Genomic DNA, 25800 nt, shown 5'->3' on the forward strand with positions numbered 1-25800 from the left:
AAGAGCTTGCTTCAGCGCCCACTTCCAGTTAGCTTTCCCAATGTATTTCCCATGTCTATGTGTCCAACATAAATGTTCATCAAAAATAATTATGTTGTAATTAACTCCTGTGGAGTAAATGCATCAGGAGGGCACACTCACAGCATGACAGCTCTTATAAGCAGTTCCATTACAGATTGGTACAGAATTGTCTAAAGGAATTATAATAATAAGGGCAGACTGGGTGAGCTGGAATTAAAAATGAGCTTCATAAATAATGTATACCTCTCCTTCTGTTCCAATCTTTATTCCCACCACTTGAAGATTATTATGTTTACATTATCCATTTAATATGGCCACATGTATTATGTTTCATGGCAGAAAATTGGCTGTCCTGTATTTTACTCATGTCTAAGTCAACCATCTTTTGTTGCCAAACTTTCTGTCCTCTTCCAGAATGTTCCATGATACTGAGCTGGAGGAGTCGGACAAATTCTACAGTAACTTGCCTTGCCTCTTGAAGCTTCTGTTTGCCTTGTACAACACCATGATGTCGCAGTCAGACATGCTGTGCTACTTTGTCATAATCCTCAACCACATGGTCTCTGCCTCGTTGCTCACCTTGGTTCTCCCCATCCTTGTCTTCCTCTGGGCAATGCTCTCCATGCCAAGGCCGAAGAAACGGTTCTGGATGTTTGCCATCCTGTACACTGAGGTACGAAGAGAAAAACTGAAACACTCGCACGTGGCTTTGTCTGCTGTATCTGGGCGTTCACCCCGGCAGGAGAAAACATTCAACACTGATCGGTTACATATCATTAAAATCACAATAGAGAAGATGCAGGAAAAATCTGATACTTGGGGAAAAAATAACTTCAGTGGCCATAAAAATACAATCATCATGAAAAGGTGTTCAGGGGAAACATCTTTAATCGACTACTAGTTATGCATGGAATCCTTACTAAATAATGCACTTAAGCAGAAGCTGCCTAAGCATTAGAGGAAGTGAGGAATAGAGGAAATTCCCACTGGGTTCTGTGAAGCAGACTAACAGGAGACTTCAGCTCATCAGTTTGCATTAGGTTCTGGATTACTGTGTAATCCAGATGTACAAACGGATTTATTCTTATCAAAGTGTTTGATGAAGAGGTCAAATATATTGTTTTGGAACATGCCGCAAGACTCAAATGGATTGTGCCTTAAATCACAGAGGAAATGATATTGGCAAAGGAGGAGCAAAGGAAAGATGAGTACTGAATGTCCCATCCTTCAGTGAAAATAGTTCTTTATCCCTCCACTGTCTCTGAATTGGGGAACTGACATCTATTGCTGGATGAGCTGAAATTTCTTCCTAATGACCTTTGAGAGTATTAGGGTTAAGACATTGGTTAGACCACTCCTGTAGTATCATGTGTAATTCTAGAGAGAGCACAGAGGAGAGCCTCCGGGATTTGGAGCATTTCGGTATAAGAGGAGACTGGACAGGTTGGGATTGTTCTCCTGGAGCAAAGGGAGGTGAGGGGTGACCTTACAGTGCTTGTACATGATCACATGGGGGATAGATAGGACAGATCGCAAGAATAATTTTCCCATGGTGGAGCTATTTAAGACAAGGGGTTATAAGCTTAATGTGAGAAGCTTGATGTTTAGAGGGGATCTGGGGGAGTGGGGGGGGGGTCGCATTTTCACAGAGAATGGTTGGAATTTGGAATGCAGTGTTTGAAAGGCAATGATACACCCATGACACTTGAGAAACATCTAGAAAAGCACTTGAATTGCCAAGGTATAGATGACCATGGACAAAATAATGAGACTAGTGCAGATAAATACAATGGTAGGCAGAGGCATGGTAGGGCGGCGTATCTGTTTCTGTGCAGTATAATTCGATGGCTAGATCCTTTGCCATCAGTCATCAAACTCCTTGCTTTCATTACAGACTCCAATCTTCTTCCTGGAAGTTTATTGTGATTATGTTAAAGTCTGGTATCCTATTTGATCCCCAAATGAGATTCAAACCATGAACTACGATCACTAAGAACCACTATCCACACTTCAGTAACACTACAACTGTGTTTCAGCTCATCTGCTGACAAAACTGACCCTCATCCCTTCTCACTTCCAGTGTTAACCCTTAAAATGCACTGCCATCTCTAGTCTCAAGGTCAACTGAAATTCTGATGATCCATTTCTAACCTGTGGTGTCTCCTTCAGCGTTATCCCGATGCTCAGAGAACTCTGGCTCCCAGTCTAAAAAAAAACAATTTTAAAAATTCTCCTCACCTGTTTTCAAATCCCTCCATGATTTCTCCATTTCTCTAGCCCCGCACATCCCCAAAATCTGTGGGAAGTTCAATTATAACCTCTTGATCATTCTGAGGTTCAAAGCTCCACCTTGTCCATCTCCTTCCTATAAAAAAGAAATGGACAAGGAGGAGCATTGAACACCAGAAAGATCAAAAGGTTAAAACTGAACCTTTAGCGAAAAGTTCACGTCATTCTCCTCAAACTTCATGAAGTCACATATTTTGTCTCACGAAGTTGTTCCTGCTTGCACCAATATCCATCTTCATTGACAGCCTGACATCCTTGCAACAGCATGCGGAAAATTCCAAAATGATGTGTGCTTGTTTCCATGTAATCTGAGAGTGCTGTCCATGCAGCAGCACACACAAGGGGCTGGGGGAACTCAGTGGGTCAGGCAGCATCCATGGAGGGAGATAAACGGTCGATGTTTCAAGCTGAGAGCCTTCAGCAGGACTGGAAAGGAAGGGGGCAGATGGCAGAATGAAAGGGTTGAGGGAGGAGAGGGAGCACGGGGTGGTGAGTGATGAGTGAGTGAATCAAGGTGAGAGGGTGAAGGTGGACAAATGGGAGTGAAGTGAGAAACTGGGAGGTGACAGGTGGAAGTGCAAAGGACTGAAAAAGATATAATCTGATGAAAAGGACAGTGAACCATGAAATAAAGAGAAGGAGTTGGGGAACCAGAGGAAAAAAGTCGTGGGTAATGAGAGCAGGGGAAGGGAATGAGAAGAGGTAAAAGTGTAAAAGGGGTGAGGGTAAAGAAAAGGGGGAGGGAGGACAGAGGGGACTGGTTACCAGAAGTTAGAGAAATCTAACATTGATGCCATCAGGTTTGAAACTACCAAGATGGAATACAAGATATTATTCCTCTAATCTGCATCTAGCCTCAAATTGACATTAGAGTAGGCCACAACAGACATGTCAGTGCGGGAATGGAAAATGGAATTAAAATGACTGGCCACCAGGAGATCCTGGCTGTTATAGGCCCAATCAACCTTACCAGCTCACTGTTGCAAGTTTAGATTGCTCCTTTGTTTATTGAGGTGTGGAATTCATTATTATCTGATGGCCTTGCATGAAATAAAACACTCCTCGCGACGGTAAGGAGACAGCTACTGCCATTTCATGATATCTGTCACTGACCTTTGTCCCAGACCCAGTCTCTCCATGTGTACCAAGTATTTCACAATTCCTTACACCTGTTCCCCCACAGATTACCGTGGTTGTGAAATACTGCTTTCAGTTTGGCTTCTTTCCTTGGACCACCTCTTCCTATCGATTGCTTTACTTCAATCAACCTTTCTACCTGCCTAACATCATCGGCATTGAGAAGAAGGATGGTTATGTGCACTATGACCTTATCCAGTTACTGGCTCTGTTCTTGCATAGGTCAGTCCTCAAGGTAATTATGCTGAACTATAAATCTATTCATTTATTAGAACACATATTTAACTAATTGGTTTATTGTAATCAAGTGTACTAAGTACAATGAAAAGCTTCTTGTATGCATCTAGATAGATTATTCAATACAGTAGATCACCAAGGTAAAGAAATCAATGCAGAATATAGGACACAGTGGCGTAGTGGTTAGCACCTAGCTTTACATCTCCAGCCTGTAAGACCAGGGTTTCCTGCCACTGTCTGCAAGGAGTGGGTAACTGTGTGGGTTTCCTTGCACACTCCAAAAGATGTATCATTAGGGTCAGTGAGTTGCAGGCACCCTATGTTGGTACTGGAGCCATGGCGACATTTGTGGGCTGCCCAGCACAGTCCTCACTGATTTGATTCGATTTTGTGCAATTGAAGCATTTCACTGTATATTTTGACGTACATGTGACAAGTAAAGCTAATCTTGATATCGGTTTTTCTTTACAATTACAGAGAAAGTGCAGTGCAGGTAGACAATTATATTTCAGGGGCCATGACGAGGTTCAATTCAACTCCATTCAGGTTTCCCTTAACCATACATGAATACTCATCAATGCAGGCAAACGAGACACCATTACTGTGGGGTCAACGTGCAAAGACACATTACCAACAGTTGCACACAGTAAGCACACACAAGATCACAATCACGTAATAAAAGTCCCGATGCCCACCTCCTCATCCCCATCCCACGATGCCACAGGTTGATGCCCAGTCCTCGCACATGCAAGTCAACAAACCCATACAGAATATCAGTCAGAACACAATGACACAGAATATGCATATATAGTCCAGAACCCCCAGCGGTATCATCTGTCGAATGGACCCCAACACCATGGCTTTGAGGACCTGTCCTCACACATAAAAGCACATATAGAATATAAGTGAAAACGTAACCGGGCAAATGTATCTATCTATAGTCATATAACCATATAACAATTACAGCATGGAAACAGGCCATCTTGGCCCTTCTAGTCCATGCTGAACTCTTACTCTCACCTAGTCCCACCAACCAGCCCATAACCCTCTATTCCTTTCCTGTCCATATATCTATCCAATTTAACTTTAAATGACAACATCAAACCTGTCTCAACCACTTCTGCTGGAAGATGGTTCCACAAAGCTACCACTCTCTGAGTAAAGAAGTTCCCCCTCATGTTACCCCTAAACTTTTGCCCTTTAACTCTCAACTCATGTCCTCTCGTTTGAATCTCCCCCACTCTCAATGGAAAAAGCCTATCCACGTCAACTCTATCAATCCCCCTCATAATTTTAAATACCTCTATCAAGTCCCCCCTCAACCTTCTACACTCCAAAGAATAAAGACCTCACTTGTTCAACCTTTCTCTGTAACTTAGGTGATGAAACCCAGGTAAAAATCCAGTAAATCTTCTCTGTACTCTCTCAATTTTGTTGACATCTTTCCTATAATTCGGTGACCAGAACTGTACACAATTTTTTGCAACAGACGGGGCTATGTCCACAACTCTGCAATTTCATGTGAAACTGGCACAGCTGTTAGCCTACCATAGCAAGCTATGATGCATATGTAGAAATTGGGTATTGGGACCATGCCAAGCCTTCTTAGCCTGCTAAGGAAGTAAAGACATTGGTGTGCTTTCTTGGTCATAGCATCTACGTAGCTCAATCAGAACAGATTGTTGGTGATACTTACACCTAGAAACTTGAAGTTCTCAACTATCTCATTTAAGTACTGTTGCTACAGATAAGGGCGTGTACTCTGCCTAGCTTCAGAACATAGAACAACACATTACGGGCCATTCAGCCCATCATGCTGTGCTGACCTACTCCATGATCAATCCCTCCTACATGGCCCATAGCCCTCCATTTTTTTATATCATGTGACTTTCTAAGAGTCTTTAAAATGTCCCTGTAGCAGCCAATTCTAGCAACTCAGTGCTGCTGCGAGTGACCCCCCCCCCATGGATTGTTATCCTTGTATGACAACCCCTCCAATGAATCGGATAATAATGTTCCAAAGGTCGAAGAACTGTATTCGATCCGTTATTAGCAACTCGCAAAACATACAATCTTGAAGCATGACTAATCGTAAATTAAGTGTTCTTAAGTGGTCAAGAAAAGCTGTTACATCCTCCAGCTCCAAACTGTCCGGAGCGAAGCATGAATACATAACTTATTCCCTTTGCTTCTACCACACCTCCACTCACGTGACTAGTTACCATAATATGCAGATAGAAAACACGTGCATGGCTCGTAATTCCAGCCCCCTGATTATGATACTATAATAATTACAACTTCATACTACCAAAACACAGGAGGCATTCACACTGATGTCCTCTTTCTTGTAAGCAGTCTATCCTGGATCGTGACCTTCGCTTGACGAACCAGGTTGTTCCTCTTGACTGCATTCAGGGAAATCTGTCTCGAAATGTTGCTGCCAAAGCTCATCCAAGTTCAAAACTGAGATCCTGTTAACTATTAGCTCTGGCCGAGTGTAGTCCCTTCCATCACCATGGTCGTCTTTCAATGGTCCATTAACAGTCCAATCTATCGTTGTTCTGACTGTGTGGGGTCCATCATTAGCACTGCGAATCACTTGCAATGACTCCAATGCCTTAGGCACATTCACCCCTATCAGCAGCTCAATTTCTGAATCAATTTCCACCAGATAAACATGCTTCAGGTGAGACCATTCCTGAAGATTTCACTGACGAGGATTATTCCCTTTGTGGACAGACACACTTTCCTGAGTATAGATGTTAGGCAGTTCACAGTGGTATTCACTATCTGACCCATGGTGTGTAAGAGAATGTGTGTTCCTTTTCCTGTTAGGTTGAGCTTGTTCATGAGTCATGAGGCTCACTGTGCAGAACACTCCGTACGTCCTTGATCTCGGAAACCATAAGTAACCAATGTCTTGTTACCCTTCTTAAACTTCACCTGAACTGGAATTATAGGAAGTTCACAATCATGGTCGCCAGCTCCCGTAAGGCTATTGGACACCAGGGTGTTGCTCGCCGCTGTGTTTGATTCTTTCACACTTGTTTCAAATCCGCACCCTTCTCATCAGTTCCAGGCTCACTCAGTTTTAGCTTCACTTTTCACAATAGCCACAGTAATGGCAAAACTCCTTCCTTTAGCTTCAGAATGACTTTGTGATTTAGTTTTGTTCACGCTTTTCCTTACTGCCGGTGGTGTAGTACCCCGTATACTTCCATGCATTGGGTGTGTAGAAATCCTTACTTGTTCCTGGATAAACTCGACAAGGTCGATGAAAGCAGCCTCATGGCTGTGATTATCCAGTAGCTCACAGGCAAGACATCTCCATTTCTCACTAAGCATGTAAGGCAACTTCTTTATAATCGATATATTAATAGGCATGTCCAGCTCTCACAGATACCGAACATCTCCCATTGCATTACAACAGCCCCTAAGAAAAAGAGTCTTGAAGAGCTCTCATTCCTTCTGATTTGATAGTTGGCCAAAGAAGAGCCTTTCCCATGTGGGTCACATCAATTTTCTGCTCCTGATCAAACTGTTCTTGCGGCAGATGGCCCTCCTCTGGGTTGGCTTGCTAGCAACTTGTGACAAGCTCTCTTGTGTAACCTCCAGTGAACTGTTCGAGAAAATAGAGACAGCTGCCGTAATCATCAGTCTTGTCTTCAGTGCTATTCTTGAAAGCTCTTATAAATGAATGACACTGCAATGGATTACCGTCGAAGATTTGAAGCTCTCTTTTAAGCAGAGTTGCAATGCATTGTTGCATCACTAGCTTGCTATTTTCTTCCATGTCCTTAGGGCCTCCAACACACGATACAGAATTTTAGCACATGAAACACGAGTGTCACCGTACCGTAAATCAATATCCTCAGAAGCACATTGTGCTATGGGATATGGCATAGGTTCAGAGTGCCTCCTCGGCGCAGGCTGAGAGCGAACATCCTGAACTACCCCTTGGGGCCCAAGCTCATGGCTCAGAGACATTTGAGGAACAAATGTATGCATGTTGACATCGAGTATGTTGGGTTTTCTCAGTGGCATGTCAACAGAGGAAGTCACACCATAGCACTGTCCCGCTGGAGCACGTTTAGCACCCGCAGCACTTGAAACCTTCAGCACTTTAACTTCAGCCATCTGTGCTGCAACTTCTTCCTGCAACTTAAGCTGCTCCTTTCTTCTCCGTAGCTGCTCCTCTTGTTCTTCCAGCGCGTGTTTGTCTTTCAATAATTGCTGCCATGCAAATAAAGCAGCTAAATCAGCTTCCGTTTTAATGCATGCAGAGGAGGTATCTGATGTGTGGGACACCCTGCTACTAATAGAACCTACTGCATGCTTGTTAGACGCACTGTCTTCAGGGTGAACATCATCCTGAAAACCATCAGATTTATACTTGGTCACAGAATGACCAGTAGCTTTATAAATATTTTCATTTCCTCCAGTAATCTGGCCTTCAACATCACAAACAAAATGCTGGTAGAACACAGCAGGCCAGGCAGCATCTATAGGAAGAGGTACAGTCGACGTTTTGGGCTGAGACCCTTCGTCAGGACTAATTGAAAGAAGAAATAGTAATACTATATACTACAGTAATAATACTACTTCTTCTTTCAGTTAGTCCTGACGAAGGGTCTCAGCCCGAAACGTCGACTGTACCTCTTCCTATAGGTGCTGCCTGGCCTGCTGTGTTCTACCAGCATTTTGTTTGTGTTGCTTGAATTTCCAGCATCTGCAGATTTTCTCCTGTTTGCGTTCAACATCACATGTTTGTTTCAACCATTGGTCAACAATTGCTATGACTGTATTAATAAGTGTATCAATACTTGGATTGCTTTCAGTTTGTGTATCTTGCTCTGAGATGGGCATTAAAGGCAACAGCAAGTTATATTGCTTAACAACATCTTCATGAAGATTTTTAAATTGTCCAAACGAGACTGCACTCACGAAGCATCTAGTTGCTCTTTTGGTACCAGGAAACTTCTAATTAATGGTATTAAATCATTAACCTTCTTAACAACCTCATAGTAATCTTTCCAAATATTGTCAATTCTAGCTACCAAAGCTTTCTCAGTAAGTTTAATTTCTCTTTTAGTCTTGACTTCAAGGTCACTGTGTCCTACTTGACCCATGTCGTTTTCCAAGTGCACGAACCAGACAAAACAATGACATTCAATTCATATGTTGGCAGTCAAAGTATTTCGGCATTTCAATAGAACCAAATGCCGAATTTTTCGGCAAACACCACAGCACAGAATTTACAGTCAGCGATGACCATTCCAAACCCAAACACACAGCATGAATCAACAAAAGATTGTTACTTGCCACAAGCTGCTCTTGGCTGCAGTGCTCCTAACTTCACAGACACGTTCAAATGCCGATGTTCATTTGATAAAATTGTTGAAATTTTTTGTTGACAAAATGCAGTGGTAATTCTAATGAATCAACTTGCGCTGCTGGCAGCCTAGCAAGAGTTGGACTGTTACTTGACCATTGAAAGGAGACCATGGTGGTGGAAGAGACTACTCTCAGCTGGGGCTGACAGTTAATAGGATTTCAGTTTTGAACATTGACGCACTTTGGCAACTGTAATTCAAGACAGATTTCCCTGAATGCAGTGAAGAGGAACAACCTGGTTTCTCAAGAGAAGGTCACAATCCAGGATAGACCACATACCAGAAAGAGGACATGTGTGTAAATGTTCAGATTCTATGCCTCTTGTGTTTTGGTAGTATGCAGTTGTAATTATTATAACATCATAATTAGGGGGCTGGAATGTAGGAGCCACGCATGTCTTTTCTATCTGCATTGTATTCTGTGTATTGTGGTAACTAGTCTCATGAGTAGATGTGTGGTGAAAGCGAAGGCAATAAGTTACATATTTGTGCTTTGTTCTGTGCAGCTTGGAGCTGGAGATCATATCCTTTGTTAACCGCTTAAGTACGCTTAATTTGCACTTAATTACACTTAGGTTTCATTGCTTCAAGATTATACGTTTTGCAGGTTGCTAAAAGAAGGATTGAATACAGGTCTTTTGGAGCATTATTATCGGATTGATCAGAGGGCATGTCATGCAAGGATAATAATCTATGGGGGTCACCAGCAGCAGCATTGATTTGTTAGAATTGGGGCACTACATGCTAGCCTCCAATTATTATACTGTAATAATTACAACTACATACTACCAAAACATGAATGCCTAACTTATTCCCTTTACTTTTACCATGCCCCGACTCACATGACTGGTTACTGTAATGCACAGAATAAACACGCAATGCAGAATACAATGCAGACAGAGAACAGATGTGTAACTCCTACAGTCCCTGTTAGATTAGTCTCTACATCCACAGGTTGAGAACAGATAGAACATAGACAGCACAGATCCGTCTGATCCTCCAAGAGCCTTACTATTAATACTATATTCTGCCATCATATTTGACCTACCAAAATGAACCACCTCACACTTATCTGGGTTGAACTTCATCTGCCACTTCTCAGCCCAGTTTTGCATCCTATCGATGACCCACTGTACCTCTGACAGCCCTCCACACTATCCACAACACCCCCAACCTTTGCGTCATCAGCAAATTTACTAATCCATTCCTCCACTTCCTCATTCCAGGTCATTATTAAAAATAATGAAGAGAAGGGGTCCCAGAACAGATTCCTGAGGCACACCACTGGTCACCAACCTCCATGCAGAATATGACCCGTCTACAACGACTCTGCCTTCTGTGGGCAAGCCAATTCTGGATCCACAAAGCAAGGTCCCCTTGGATTCTATACCTCCTTACTTTCTCAATAAGCCTTGCATGGGGTACCTTATCAAATGCCTTGCTAAAATCCATGTACACTACATCTACTGCTCTACCTTCATCAATGTGTTTAGTCACATCCTCAGAAAATTCAATCAGGCTTGTAAGGCACAACCTGCCTTTGACAAAGCCATGCTGACTATTCCTAATCATATTATACCTCTCCAAATGTTCATAAATCCTGCCTCTCAGGATCTTCTCCATCAGCTTACCAACCACTGAAGTAAGACTCACTGGTATATAATTTCCTAGGCTATCTCTACTCCCTTTCTTCAATAAGGGAACAACATCCGCAACCCTCCAATCCTCTGGAAACTCTCCCGTCCCCATTGATGATGCAAAGATCATTGCCAGAGGCTCAGCAATCTCCTCCCTCACCTTCCAGAGTAGCCTGGGGTACATCTCATCCGACCCTGGTGACTTATTCAACTTGATGTTTCCAAAAGCTCCAGAACATCCTCTTTCTTAATGTCTATATGCTCAAGCTTTTCAATCTGCTTTAAGTCATCCCTACAATCCCTAAGGTCCTTTTCCGTAGTGAGTACTGAAGCAAAGTATTCATTAAATACCTCCGCTATGTCCTCCACTTCCATACACACTTTTCCACTGTCACACTTGATAGGTCCTATCTCTCACGTCTTATCCCCTTGCTCTTCACATGCTTGTAGAATGTCTTGGGGTTTTCTTTAATCCTGCTCACCCCTTCTCATGTCCCCTTCTGGCTCTCCTAATTCACTCTTAAGCTCCTTCCTGCTAGCTTTATAATTTTCTAGATCTCTATCATTACCTAGTTTTTTGAACTTTTCATAAGCTTTTCTTTTCTTCTTGACTAGATTTTCAACAACTTTTGTACACCACGGTTCCTATACCCTACCATCCTTTCCCTGTCTCATTGAAACGTACCTATGCAGATCTCCATGCAAATATCCCCCGAGCATTTGCCACATTTCTGCCGTACATTTCCTTGAGATCATCTGTTCCCAATTTATGCTTCCAAATTCCTGCCTGTTAGCTTCATATTTCCCCTTACTCCAATTAAACGCTTTCTGAAATTATCTGTTCTTATCCCTCTCCAATGCTATGGTAAAGGAGATATAATTGTGATCACTATCTCCAAAATGCTCTCACACTGAGAGAACTGACACCTGACCAGGTTCATTTCCCAATACCAGATCAAGTACCGCCTCTCCTCTTCTCTATATATTGTGTCAGGAAACCTTCCTGAACACACCTAACAAACTCCACCCCAGCTAAACCCCTTGCTCTAGGGAGATGCCCATCAATATTTGGGAAATTAAAATCTCCCACCACGACAACCCTGTTATTATTACACCCTTCCAGAATCTGTCTCCCTATCTGCTCCTCAATGTCCTTATTACTATTGGGTGGTCTGTAAAAAAACACCCAGTAGAGTTATTGACCCCGTTCCTTTCCTAACTTCCACCCACAGAGACTCAGTAGACAATCCATCTATGACTTCCTCCTTTTCTACAGCCGTGAGACTATCTCTGATCTGCAGTGCCACACCCCCACCTCTTTTGCCTCCCTCCCTGTCCTTTCTAAGACATCTAATGCCTTTGTACAGAAAAGCCTACAAAGAGTAATGGCTATGGCCCGGTTTATGACAGGTAAAGCCCTCCCCACTATTGAGCACATCTATATGGAGCGCTGTCACAGGAAAGTTGCATCCACCATCAAGGACCCCCACTAACCAGGCTGTGCTCTCATCTCACTGCTGCCATCAGGAAGAAGGTACAAGAGCCTCAGGACCCACACCACCAGGTTCAGGGAGCAGTTCCTCTGCTCCTCGGCCATCTGGTTCTTGAATCAGGGGGAATAACTTCACTCACCCCATCACTGAACTTTTCCCACAACCTATGGATTCTCTTTCAAGCACTCTTCATCTCAAGATTTTGATATTTATTGCTTATTTAATTATTATTATTATTATTTCTTTTTTTCACTCTTTTGCTCTTTGTACTTGCCCAGATTGGTGTGTTTTTTTTCACATTATTGGTCATCTGTTCTGTTGGGTGTGGCCTATTCTATTATGTTTCTTGTATTTACCGTGATTGCTTGCAAAAAACTGAATCTCAGGGTGTATATGGTGACATATATGTACTTTGATAATAAATGTACTTTGAATTTTGAACTTCACTTGCCACTATATGCTGAGGGTCCGAACGTCAGCTGCTGTATGGAGAGACGGCTTTTTATTCCATGTATCCAGTGCCAAGCTCTCCATCCCTTAATAGACCTTGAACAGGAGTTGTTTTCCAGAAAAAAAACTGCAAGAAGTTCATGAAACATTTGTACTGTGGCTCCACAGTCAATGTTTCCAACAGGCATCCGAGTTTAGGGTTCCTGATGCAGAAGGAGATTTTGGTCCTTGTGTAGCAAGAGACTGTGTGGAACTGAAAGGGTTGCTCAGCTGCCAGTAGCAAATTCTCTCCAAGCACTTCCCTTTATATAATGGGACAAATTCAAGTGGACTGTGTAATGGGTACATGATTTCTCCTGCCAGTGCTCGCTACCTGAAGTCAAGTGATGCCCTAGGATAAAGCCCAATCTCCAGCACTTTCATTCTCTCCCTATTTTGCTGCTGTCTAAACAAATTGTTTCAGAGAATAGTACAAAGTAGCATCTTAATTCAAGTTGCAATATCTGTTCTCAGGGATGCAGTTTAGGTTTTAATGTCATATTTCTTTCTGTTCTAATGTATAATTTCACCCCAGATTAAACAGATTAGCTAATTTAAACAGTAAGGTATAGCTCCATGGTTCCCAAACTTTTTTGAGTTACCCCCGCCCACCGCCCGCCCCCCAAGCTGTTAGGCCACATTCCCAATGCACCTCTCTCCCTTTCCAGACATTACGTAAAAACTATTAAGAATTTTGATTTATGACGCAGTCAAAGAAAACAAGAACTGCAAATTCAAAGCAGTGACAAATAATTGCAAAAAAATTTCAGATCTATTTAAAGCTGCAAATAAAATTATTTCTTTATTTAATTGCAGTAAAAACAATTTTCATCATCAATTTTAGAACATACATTAATATTCACTTCATTGCTTTTTCTCCATTCATTGAGATGGATGGGCTTGGTGCGGTGATATCAGCTTCTCAACAGGCTGAATGTCACTCAGTAGGAGTCTCAGATCCCTACGTTCAATAACTTGCAGTCTGTTTCTTTTCTTGGAAAGAAATTGGGTGACTGCACTGAAACTGCACTCCACTACCTACTGTATGACGTTGGAAAGACAATAAAGAACATCTTGACCTTTTTCACAGTCAATAACTAAAAGTCTTGATATGACTTTTTTGAACCTCTACTTCAGCACAAAGACATTTTGTAACGAGATCAGTTCTTCCTCCATCCTTCCTGTTAGTTCCTCATGACCAGTGTTCAGGAATGGATTTATTACCCAATCTGGAAATTGGACTGAGAGAAGATCCTGAAATTTCCCTGACACGTCCTTATGCACCTCACCCAGGTGGGCACAGTATATTTGAAGATCATCACCTGTAATTCTTTCTTTCTCTTCCAACTCAGAGAGACTCAGAAATTGGAAAAAGTCACGACAGCCAATATTGCATTTAAATAGGGTTAACTTGGACGGAAATGTGGAGACGACTGATTGGACTTTGATTAGATTCATAGCATTTCATTGCAAATGAAGGTTGATTTCATCAAACTTTGTGAATAATTCTGACAAATAAGCAATGCCATGCCTAATATTCTTGAGTTGATTACTGAATGAAGCATTCAAGTCTTCAAAGAATTTTATCAGTTTCAAAAAGCATATAAAAGCATCACTGGCAGTTTCCTTCTGAGACCCACCTGACTTCTATGTGCAACAGCAAGAATTCAAACTGTTCATCATTCGCAATACAAATCTCTTGAAATAGTCAAGAATCAAGAGTACGGGACTTGATTTTATTTACCACTGTGATAAAAGTATTTTATTATTCGTGAAGCTGATCACTTAAGTTTTTGGTGACAAGTTGGTGTCTGTGAATTACACAGTGAATGATAAATATATCGGTACGGCTTCTTTCAAGAACATAATAACTCCACAGTAATGTCTGATCATTGATAGTGCCCTATCTGTTGCACAAGCAAAGAATGTTGCTAGGCGGAATGTCCTCCACTTTGAAAAATTGCTAACAACCCGAAATATTGACTTCTCTTTCATATCTGTTTCTAGTCTCCTCATAAATAACAACTCTTGAACCATGCTTTCATCTTTTATGAAACAAACATAAACAAGAAGCAAAGATTCGCTGCCTGGCAAAGTTGACATCCAACTGTAGAGTTGTCCTAAGTACGTTGCACAATTTGTTTTCCACATTCTCAGACATTTCATCTATTCATCTTTGAACAGAGGTGTCACTGAGTGGAATCACTTTAATTATTTGGTCTGGTGACTTATGTAAAACCGTACACAGAACCTCCATTACTGCTGGCTGTATCAGATCTTCTCCAATTGTATGGCGCTTTCCAGATTTAGTAATGAGCAATGAAACGTTTCATGAAGCATGCAAGCCATCACTGTTTTGTTGCGAAGTGCTGCACAACATGTCTTGAAGTGTTTTCTGTTTCTGAAAGTTTTCACAAAGGGACTGAAAATAAGCAAAATTCTTGTTTGCTTTCTCAGAGTGTGTTCTCTTCAAATGTTCAAGGAGCCTGGTTGGTTTCATTGCCTCCTTTGAAAAAAACTATTTCACACAACAGACACATTGGCTGCTGGTATAAATCCATATTTCAGATACTCTATACTGTCTTTTCTACACTTCTTTTTGTTTGGTCTTCTTTTGCCATTTTCATTATGGATCAATGACCACGGTCAATTGCCTGTTGTTCAAGTCCAACCTCAAGCACTGCGATCAATAAAGGGGAAAGTTATGACATCATAGTAGCTCAGGAACACTTGACTCTCTGCCTGAAGGTTACATAAAGTGGGGCAACGATATCTTGGTTGGACCGTAGGCTAGAGAAATGCGGTCAAGACCATTCTGAACTTTACCCCATTGACTGCATACACCAAATCACTCAAATTACATCACTGTGTGATTAGAGTACAGGAATCGTACTAGCTAACTCTAGTGAATGGCAATAACACAACTTCTTCAGTCTGGATTTCTCGTGATATGCCAAATACAGAAGTGTCACTTTGCTTTCCAGCAACCGTAAAGCACTTTGAGCAAAGTCTGAGAGAATGGTGGGTTAGCAAGAGATGAGGTGATTATGTGATCATTGTAATCCATTAAGAGGCACTGACTATCAAATGTTAATACTAAGTCATTAATTTCTTAAATTGGGCCTACAATTCCTTAGCTGCCCCCTCTTGTTTCTGAGCACACTCCACCACCCCCTTTATCTTTATTGCCCTGTTGAAACTCCCACCCCACACTGGGGGTGGGGGCAATATAGTCCACTTTGGGAACCACTGGTATAGCTGGACAACTTGGAGAGTTTTGAGTATTCTCATTACAAGTTTCAATCACGAGGGTACTCTGTTGAGGGGAAAGGAATCTTCAGAAAGCAGATATGCCAACATCAAACACAGAACAGTACAGCATTGTATAGGCCTTTCTGCTCGCAATGTGCCAAACATTTAACCTACCTCAAGATTAACCTAATGGTTCCCTCCCACACAGCCCTCTTTCATCCATGTGCCTACCTAAAAATCTCTCAAACGTCCCTAATGTATCTGCCTCTACCTCCACTCCTGGCAGCACATTCCATCCAGTCTCTGTGTAAAGAAAAACCTACCTCTGACATCCCTCCAAACACCTTAAAATGATGCCCTCTGATGTAATGACCAATCCCTGGAATATGTTGCCAGTCTTGGTTTTATTTTCACTGGTCTTCATAGAACAATAACTTTATGGCACGAGGCAGACCTTTTGGTGCTCTGTGTGTTTGCTATTCCTTTGAGTTATCCAGCTAGCCCCAGCTCTCCTGCACCGGAACACCTCCGTGTCTTGTGTGTGTTTCTGGACAGTGCATGTGTCTGGATGCCAGGATGAATGTGTCTCTGTTGAGCTGCTGTTGGACGGCCAGGGAGTGTTCAATCTCAGACACGGTTTGCACATGAAGGATGTCTATTTGGACACAGCAGGGATTTGCATCTTGGAGTCGGTATTATGGGACAGAAAGAGACTGTTCAGACCGGTGAGTCTGCATTGACCAACAACCGCCCATTTACAGTGATCCCCCATTAACCCGTTTCATTAATTCTCACACTCCCATCAAGTTCCCGCAGATTCACCACTCACCCATGCATTAGAGGCAATTTAGAACAGATAATTAATCCACTGACCCACATGTCTTTGAGATATGACAGGAAGATAGAGGAAACCCCGATGGTCACAGGGAGAATGTACAAAATCTATAGACAGCACCTGAGGTTGGGATCGAATCCAGGTCACTGGCACTGTGAGGCAGCAATCCTACTAATCGAGTTATTGAGACACCACTAAATGGGAAACAGGCAGAGAAAATATAAACTAGATCATGTCGTTTTCTATTTAAATTGAAGGCCTTTATGTATAAATCTAAAAACAGAACATGGAACAGGACTCTCAGCCACAACGTTGTGCTGAACTAATTACAGCAGTAATTAAATATCTAACTGAACTCGACCCTTCTGCCAACACAGCGTCCATATCCCTCCATTCTCTGCACTTTCATGTGTCTAGCGAAGAGCCTTTTAAACAGCTCTTCACTACTGCCCCTGGCAGCCGCCAATCTCTGGAAAAAAAAACGATCATCTTGCAGTTTCTGAAATTTGACTGGCACTTGTAGCCAGATGGCTCTCTGGCCACTGGAGATGTGTGAGGTGACCTCATTTGTCACCCGTCGGTCTTAGAAGGAGCTAAAACTGGATGGTCGCCAGCTACCACTGAGAAGCATGTTTTCACTCAGCTCAACTCACTGCAAGTGCACTGTTTAAAGGTCAAGTCACAACACTTGACACTTGCCCGTAGAGTGTGCTACAAGGAACTAGAGGTGATGGATGCTAGGGAGGCTGTTGCAGACTGTTGGGTGAGGATAGTTCACCACTGAGAGGTTTTGCCTGAGACAGATGCAGAGGAGAGATGCCTGTGGACCCTGAGGGAGGAAAGGGGCAAGGGCTGTTGCTCAGGCCCAGCCAAGAGTAGTCAGGGAGCTAAACTCTTTGTCCTGGGGGATCCTGACAGGGTCTGTGAAGCGTGGTTTCTCCTGTGGGTCAATCCAGTACAAAGGGGGTCACTGTTTAATTAATATGGGGCTGCCAACTTAAGATGGAGGTGAAACAATGTTTTTCACTCTGAAGGTTATGAGTCTCTCGTAACATAATACATATATCAGTACAGGCCCTTTGGCCCATGATGTTGTGCTAACCCTTTAACCTACTCCAAGATCATTTTAACCCTTCCCTCCCACAGAGCCTTCTTTCATCCAAGTAAGGAGTCTCCTAAATGTCCCTAATATATCTGACTCTACCGCTACATTTCACGCAGCCACCGCTCTCTGTGTAAAAAAACACTTACCTCTGACATCCCCCCTATACTTTCCTCCAATCAGCCGACTTCCTCATATTAGCCAATTCCTTGCTGGAAAAATGTGTCTGGCTGCCCACTCGATCTATGCCCCTTCATCTGGTACTCCTTTATCTTTCCTCACAAAGGTCTGGAGGCACTGTATAATATTTGAATATTTTTAAGGCAAATGTAAATAAATTCTCAATGTCAAAGTCAAAGTAAATGTATTATCATAGGAGAATGAAGGTTATCGTGGATAGGTCGAAAAGTGGTGGCTCGGTTACCCCCAAACAGCCATGATCTTATTGTACATGTCTGCGTGGCAGAGTGACCTACTCCTACTCTCAGTTCGCACGCACAAGGCAGACTTTGTTCATCGTACCTGTCTTGTATCTGTACCAACAGTGCTCTAGTGAGATAATGGAATCTGTTAAATCGGATTACTGTTGACACACGCTCCAAGATACAGTGAAAAATGTTGCTTTGCATGTCATCCCTACAGACACTACATAACATCAGTACATCAAGTAGTACAAAGAAAAATAATAACAGAAAGAAGAATAAAGTGTTACAGTTACAGAGAAAGCGCAGTGCAGGCAGACAATAAAGTACAAGGCCATGATGAATAGATTATGAGATCAAGGGTCCATCTGATTGAACAAGAAACCTGTTCAATTGTCACATGACAGCAGTGTGCAGTCTCTCCTTGAGCTGATAACATGAGCTTTTGGGCTTTTGTATCTTCTGCCTGATGGGAGGGGGCAAGGAGAGAATGTCCAGGGTTAGGGGGGTCTTTGATTATGCAACACATTCACTGATATTTTGGGGCTGATTTCTACTTCCAGCGATCAGCAGGGTGTAGAGAAGCAGCTTGGATTTAGTGCCCCTGTTTCACAGAGATTTCTGGGTTTTTCTCTTGGAGGAAATACTCACTTCTCAACTGGGCAGATACAATCTGAACAGGGTGATCTTTCTCTTTGGCAGTCTGATTGCTGATGGTCGCCATCTCCTTTGTTCTCTGACAGCGTCACGGTCTGTGGGATTCCCATGACGCACAGAAGGAGCAGAAACAAGGCAAAGGAGAAGCGAAGGAAGAGAACAGCTACACTGAGAGCACAGAGGACATGGCAAGGGCGACAGGGAGGAAAGGCGTTTCCAGGCGATTGTCAAGACGACTAGACAGGGGAGGTGAGAAAATGAGTTTGGACAAAGGAAGGATAGATCAATCCAGGAGTCCTCTCTGTGTGTTCTCTCTACTCCGGTAACTCAGCAAGACCTATCAGAAAAAAACCCTCCTTTTTCCTCCCCCTCATCACCTCCTCTTTCTCCCCCCCTCCTCCCCTCCTCCCCTCCTCTTTTCCTCCCCCTCCTCCCCTCCTCTTTTCCTCCCCCTCCTCCCCTCCTCTTTTCCTCCCATTTTCTCCCTTCCTTCTTCCTCACTCCTACCCTCCGGCATTCACCCATTCCCCTCACAGCCTGTGCACACAATCACTCATCTGTAACCCACTCCCCGTCACCCCCACACACCTCACTCCCTCACACTTTGCCCATTGACCTCACTCACCTGCCCAGCCCAGTTTGGATACTCAATCTCTCCCTCAACAGGCCTCTTGTCACTCCACATACACGTAACAGCCACCCACGATCACACTCTTGAACTCAGGCCCTTCCCAGAGCTGAGCCAAAACCCCTCCCTTGGCCAACCTGTTACAGCAGATTCATTGCTCGTTTTGGTCAGTTGCTGGTCATGAACTCCTGCTGTGCTCCAGTTACAAGTTGTATTTTCCTACATTATAACATTGACTGTACCTTGAAAACAATTCATGCATTGTAAATTAATTTGGAAAAGCCTGGGATAAAGGAAGCTTTCGGGGAGATATTTTGGAGATCAAGCAACAGAGATTAAGGCCACTGATGGAGTTCAAACACGTAAACACTGAAGAATGGGAGAGAGTGTTGACCAGACACTTGGACTGCTTCTTCATGTCATGCGTGACCTGATACTACATCCACTTTCTGGCCCGATCCCCGTATCCCTCATTTCCCCATTGATCTTAAACTTGATCTTACTCCATCGCAAAGCATCTACAGCCTCTGAAATGGAGTGAGCTGAAAATCTAGAGCCTCTCAGTTCTGTCCATAGCTTGAGGCAGTGACTCCTGGATTTAATCAGGTACATATTGGCCTTGGTGACGGCAAATGACAGAGCAGTTTCAGAAGAGTGCTTGGGCTGGACAGGTAATGAAGCACAGGACCAGCTGTGACTAATTGAAGAAGCAGGCATGACCAAATTTGGCCAAACCCCTGCACGTGTAGGATGGGATAGTGTTGTAGAGTGAACTGGTGGAATATTCATTACTGTGGAAATGAGTCACTGACGTGTTTCTCTTCAGACAGAACAAAAATTTCAAAGCGATCGAAAAAGAAGAAAAGGCAACAACCAAAGTCATGCAGTGGGTTAAGAGAAACCATCAAGGAATGGATAAGGGAGAAAGGGCGGAGAGTGAAACGATACATCATCACCCTGTAAGCATATCCTGCTGGTTTCTGATTTGAAGAGTCGTTCGAGAGTCTGCCCTCGCTCTAAGTGGGCACACACTCCCTGAGACTACAAACTGGCTTTTCAATGAGTGAGGGGTGTTAAGGGAGCTGATGAGAGTTAAGGGGCTAAGTTGCAATGAACTGACTCCATTTATTGGATCTGGAGATGTCCTCTGGAAATTTTCAAGAGTGATAGAGTGAAAGATTTGGCAAGATTGAAAAGAGTGAGAAAGTATTATGCATCTTATGTTCAAAAATAGTGATGTGGGGGACGTCCCTCATAACTGTTCATCATGCTTTGTGATACAAGTGAGCAAGAACAAACAAACACATTTCTCAAGAAATCAGCAGCAAGAAATGCAGTCAAATATTTTGATAATATTTACTTCACAAAATTCGAACGTAGTTGCTGCTAGTTTTGAGGTTTCAAATATGATGGTTCAACATGGAAAATCACTCAGTGATGGGGAGTATGTTAAAGAATCACAGCCAGATTGTACTGCTTTCCTATCTGACAGTTTTCCAGAAAATGAAAAAAAAATAGTGCTTTAAGGATTTGCCATTGAGCATAAATGGTAAAAGAAAGAATATTAATGATCGAAACCAAAATTGCAGAACAACTAACAAAAGATGTTAGTTCGTGTGAATTTCTTTCCATTTGGCTTGAGAGCGCTGATGTTACATCATCAGCAAGGCTAGCCATTATTGCCTGATTTTGTAGGAATGATAAAATATGCGAAGAACTGGTTAACTTAGTAACATAACCTGAACACACCATTGTTCAGGTAACAACGTTGGGTTGAAATACAGTGTCTTGAAAAAATATTCAGTCCCCACAAGTATTTTCACATTTTACTGTCTTATTTGAGGTTGGATTGTACATCATGTCAAATCAAAAGAAAAATTCCAAAACCCATCTACAATTTACTAAAAATTAGAAAGTATTCATCCCCTTTGTAATTTCAGGTGCCAACTCATCCGATTTGTTGATGTTGAAAATTGGAGGATCACCTGTTTTCAATGAATTCATCAGAATAAACACCCCCTCTCTCTGTAAGGTCCAACAGTATAGTAGATTTTCAACGCACCAAACCAAAATGAGGACAATAAGAGCATTCAAGACAAGTCAAGAAAATAATAGAGAAGCATAGATCTGGGAAAGGATAGAAAACCATCTCAAAGGCACTGAACATACAGTCCATTGTGGAAAAAGTAGAAAAAATATGAAACCCCAGCCACACTGCCTTGGTCAGGCCACTCTCTAAACGTAGTCGCTGGAGAGGAATGAAACTTGTAAGAGAGGCTACTGTGATATCAACAGTCACTGAATGAGCTGCAGAAGTCAGTGGCTTCAGCTGGAGATGAAGTTCATGGCTCCACAATCTCTAAGACCTTGCATAAAAAGGGTGTTCATTGGCTGAGTGGCAAGGAGAAAGCCTTGGCTGAAAAAGAAGTATATCCCCTTGCCCATAAAGAGTGTGCAAAGTGTCACTTAGAAGACACTGCAAAGATAGGAAGAAAGTCTTGTGGTCAGATGAGATTAAAGTGGAACATTTTGGCCTCAACTCTAAACAGTACGTGTGGCGTAAATCTAATACTGCGCATCAGCCAAGTAACACCATCCCTACTGTAAAGTATGGTGGAGGTAGCATCATGCTATGGGGATGTTTTTCAGCAGCAGGGACTGGAAATCTGATCAGGGTTGATGGGAAGATGAACGATACTGAATACAGAGAGATCTTGGATAAAAACCTGCTAGTCTCTGCCAGAAAGCTTAAAGTGGGGAGGAAGTTCATCCTTCAGCAGGGCAACAACCCAAAGCACACTGCCAGAGCAACCACGGGGTGACTTCAAATGATATAATTTGATGTCCTTGTGTGGCCCAGTCAGAATACTGACCTTAACCCGATCAAACATATTTGGCAAGACTTCAAGTTAGCTGTCTACCACTGCTCCCCAACTAATATGGCACAGCTTTGAGCAGTGAAGGTCTGTTTTGTAAGAGGAACGTACCTGTGAAAATCCTGAGTATAAGTGAACACTCCATAAATGTCTAGGGTGCCCTGTGGCAGATGCATGAATGATTAGCAAGGCGAATTACTAACAATGGTAATCCCTGATCTTCCTTTACATTTCTTTCTTTTACTGAAATTAAATCTGATCGCAATGTGCAATCTAATTTCTAGACTATGAATGGATAAATCAGTAGCAAATAGATTCCACAACAAGCAATATTGTGGCTTCCACGGTGGCCTAAAAATAATGAATCAATATATGATTTTGAAAAAGTAAAAAGCAAGAAGCAAAGAAAGTTAATAGAAATTTTGGGGTTTATTTATGTGACAATTAAAATGTCTTCACGGGTGGAGGGAGCAGACCAAATGTTTAGTAAAAGGGTGGTGGTTAAAATACAAAGGTTAGAAATTGTGTTTCAGCCAAACAAGACTGGATAGTCATATCTGGATGCCTGTGAGAGGATTCCGGAACCACACCTTAGGAAGCGTACATTGGGCTTGGATTTATTGCACAGCAGATTTACCAGAATAATTCTTAGCCTCCATGAAGAATCAGTGGTTGCATGAGCAAGGACCATGTTCTCTGAAACTTAGTATGTTGAGATGATTAGTTTGAGGGTATTGAGGCCAGGCAGAAAGAAGCTCTTCCTGCTGAGGTCTGGCACTAGGTAGAGTTAAATTTAGAGTCGTTAGTACATTCTTCCATTACATAAAGGGAATTGCAAGCTGAGAGTTCCATCTCCCATCAGCAGCTGATTGCAACATATTTATTTATTTTTAACAGAAGACTATTGGTTTTGGTTTATCGAGGGGTCAAAGGAAATGGGACAAGGACAAGTGTATAGAATGAAGTCACAAGTTGGGCCTGGTCCCACTAAATTGGAAAAAAAAAGACCTGCTGCTGTTTCTGCTCCTGTCACTCTTCAAGTGCATGACAGTGGAGCTACCAATAATCTGTTGCTGTTTGTCATCTATCTCAATGATCTGGATGATAATGTGGTTAACTAGATCAGAAAGTTCTTAGGTGACACCAAGATAGGAGGTGTAGTGGACAGTGAGGAATACTATCACAGCTTGCAGTGGGATCTGGGCCAGCTGGAAAAATGGCCTGGAAAGTGACAGATGGAATTTAACGCAGACAGGTGCAAGGTGCTACACTATAGTAGGACCAACCAGGGCAGGTCTTACACAATGGACGGTAGGGCACTCAGGTCTGAATTCATAATTCATTGAAAGTGGTGGCAAAGGTACCCCCGCCCCCGCAACACTCACCTTATATGTATGGCCTCTGGCATTAGACAGTTCAACCCTGGAAAAAAAAGATACTATCCATCTGCTCTATCTATGCCTCTAATAATCTTATAAACCTTTATCAGATCTTCCCTCGGACTGCCTCTCCAGAGAAAACAACCCAAGTTTGTCTAACCTCTCAGTTAGAGAAGATGTCAGAGGTGCTTTTTCTCACACAGAGAGTGCTAAGTGCCCAGAACACACTGCTGGTAAAGGATGTTTAAGAAACTCTTAGGTAGCCACATGGTTGAAAGAATAATAGAGGGTTATTGGCTGTGCAGGAGGGAAGGATCAGATTGATCTTGGAATAGATGTCGTGGGCTGATGGGCCCATATTGTGCCCGACTATTCTGTGTTCTGTGTTCCATTCTGTGTGGAAACAAAAATGGACCATAGCTTGCCAAATTAGTAACATTGCAACATTGACTGAGTGGACAGGACTGGGGTCTTTCTGTTCCTATTGCTGTTTGAAGTGTTAACTTATCTGGGTAGAGGGAGAACCACGCATACACTGTGCTGTGCAATGGTAGTAAGAGTTTGCTCATGTTAGTAAGATGCATGTGAACAGAATTTCCGTCAAAGCACACGTGTGAAATATTGATTCCAAAGTCTTTCACTCTGCAGAGCTCTTCAGATCTTCCTGCCCATGAAGCAATTCTTCTACAACATCATCCATCCTGAGTATAACGCTGTGTGCGATGTCTACGCTCTGATGTTTCTGATCGATGTCATTAACTTCATCATCATTGTTTTTGGATATTGGGCATTTGGAGTAAGTAAAGGAATCTGCTCCTACAGTTGCATTTACCAGCTAATACTGTGTGTTTCTGCCTCGGTAAAGCAGCCCGCATAATCAAAGATGCACTGACCCTACACACTCTCTCTTCTCACCTCTCAGAAGATACACTGACTACCAGACTAAAGGACAGCTTCTACCACACTGTTATACGACTATTAAATAGTTCCCTACAGGAACTCCTGACTTCACAATCTAATTTGCACTTTATTGTGTACCTGCACTGCACTCTCTTTGTAGCTGTTACACTTTATTCTGCATTGTTACTGTTTTGCATTGTTCTACCTCAATGCACAGTGTAAACAGTATACAGGCAACAGGCACAAAATGCAAGTCCTGATGAAGGGTCTCTCCCCAAAATGTCGACTGTATATTTCCTTCCATTGATTCTGCCAGACCTGCTGAGTTCCTCCAGCAACTTGTGTGGGTTGCTCAGGATTTCCAGCATCTGCAGAATCCCTAGTGTCTATGTGCAAGGCAAGCTTTTCACTGTATCTCAGTAGCAGTAATAGACCAGTTCCCATTCCAGTGATTCACTGTGAGCTGCAGTCTCAGTGGGGACTGAGTCATGTGGCAGCACAGTGCTGTCGCTAGTGTAACAGCTGCCTTATGACTCCAGACAACCAGAGTTCCGTTGCGGTCTGCGTGGAACTTGCACCTTTGCCTTGTGATTGCCTGGCTTTCTCCCAGAAGCCCTGGTTTCCTCCTGTATCCTAAGGACACACAGCTTAGTGGGTTAATTTGCCACTCTAAATTATCCCAGCTGCTTAGCAGGTGAATCACGGGGCTGGGTGTAGGGGAGCGTCAGTTAATGGGCATGTATGAGAGCATGAAAAGGTTTGGTTCCTTATTGTCATATGTACCAAGATACAATGAAAAGCTTGTCTTGCATTATTGTTCATACAGATCGGATCATTACACAGCGCACTGAGATAGAAGGAGGTGGAATGATAACAATGCAGAACAAAGTGTAAAGGGCAGTGCAGGGAAACAATAAAGGGCAAGGTCGTAACAAGGTCAATAGTGAGATCAAGAGTCTATCTTATACCAGGAAACCATTTCATCGTCTTATAATAGCTGGGTAGAAGCTGTCCTGAGCCTGGTTGTATGCGCCTTCAGGCTTTTGTATCTTA

General features: G+C 42.6%; 1 protein-coding gene across 2 annotated transcripts in view; it reads left to right on the plus strand.

Moving 5' to 3' along the window:
* Positions 1-25800, plus strand: part of LOC134342897 (piezo-type mechanosensitive ion channel component 2-like) — a 240104-nt gene that overhangs the window by 181632 nt on the left and 32672 nt on the right. For both annotated transcript variants that reach the window (XM_063041568.1, XM_063041569.1), the window contains 5 exons: positions 436-694; positions 3494-3682; positions 19051-19213; positions 20419-20551; positions 24496-24643. In XM_063041568.1, the coding sequence (XP_062897638.1) occupies positions 436-694; positions 3494-3682; positions 19051-19213; positions 20419-20551; positions 24496-24643 (892 nt within the window). The remainder of the gene's footprint in view (positions 1-435; positions 695-3493; positions 3683-19050; positions 19214-20418; positions 20552-24495; positions 24644-25800) is intronic.

This window comes from Mobula hypostoma, chromosome 2, assembly GCF_963921235.1.
Source record: "Mobula hypostoma chromosome 2, sMobHyp1.1, whole genome shotgun sequence".
Classification (NCBI taxonomy): Eukaryota; Metazoa; Chordata; class Chondrichthyes; order Myliobatiformes; family Myliobatidae; genus Mobula; species Mobula hypostoma.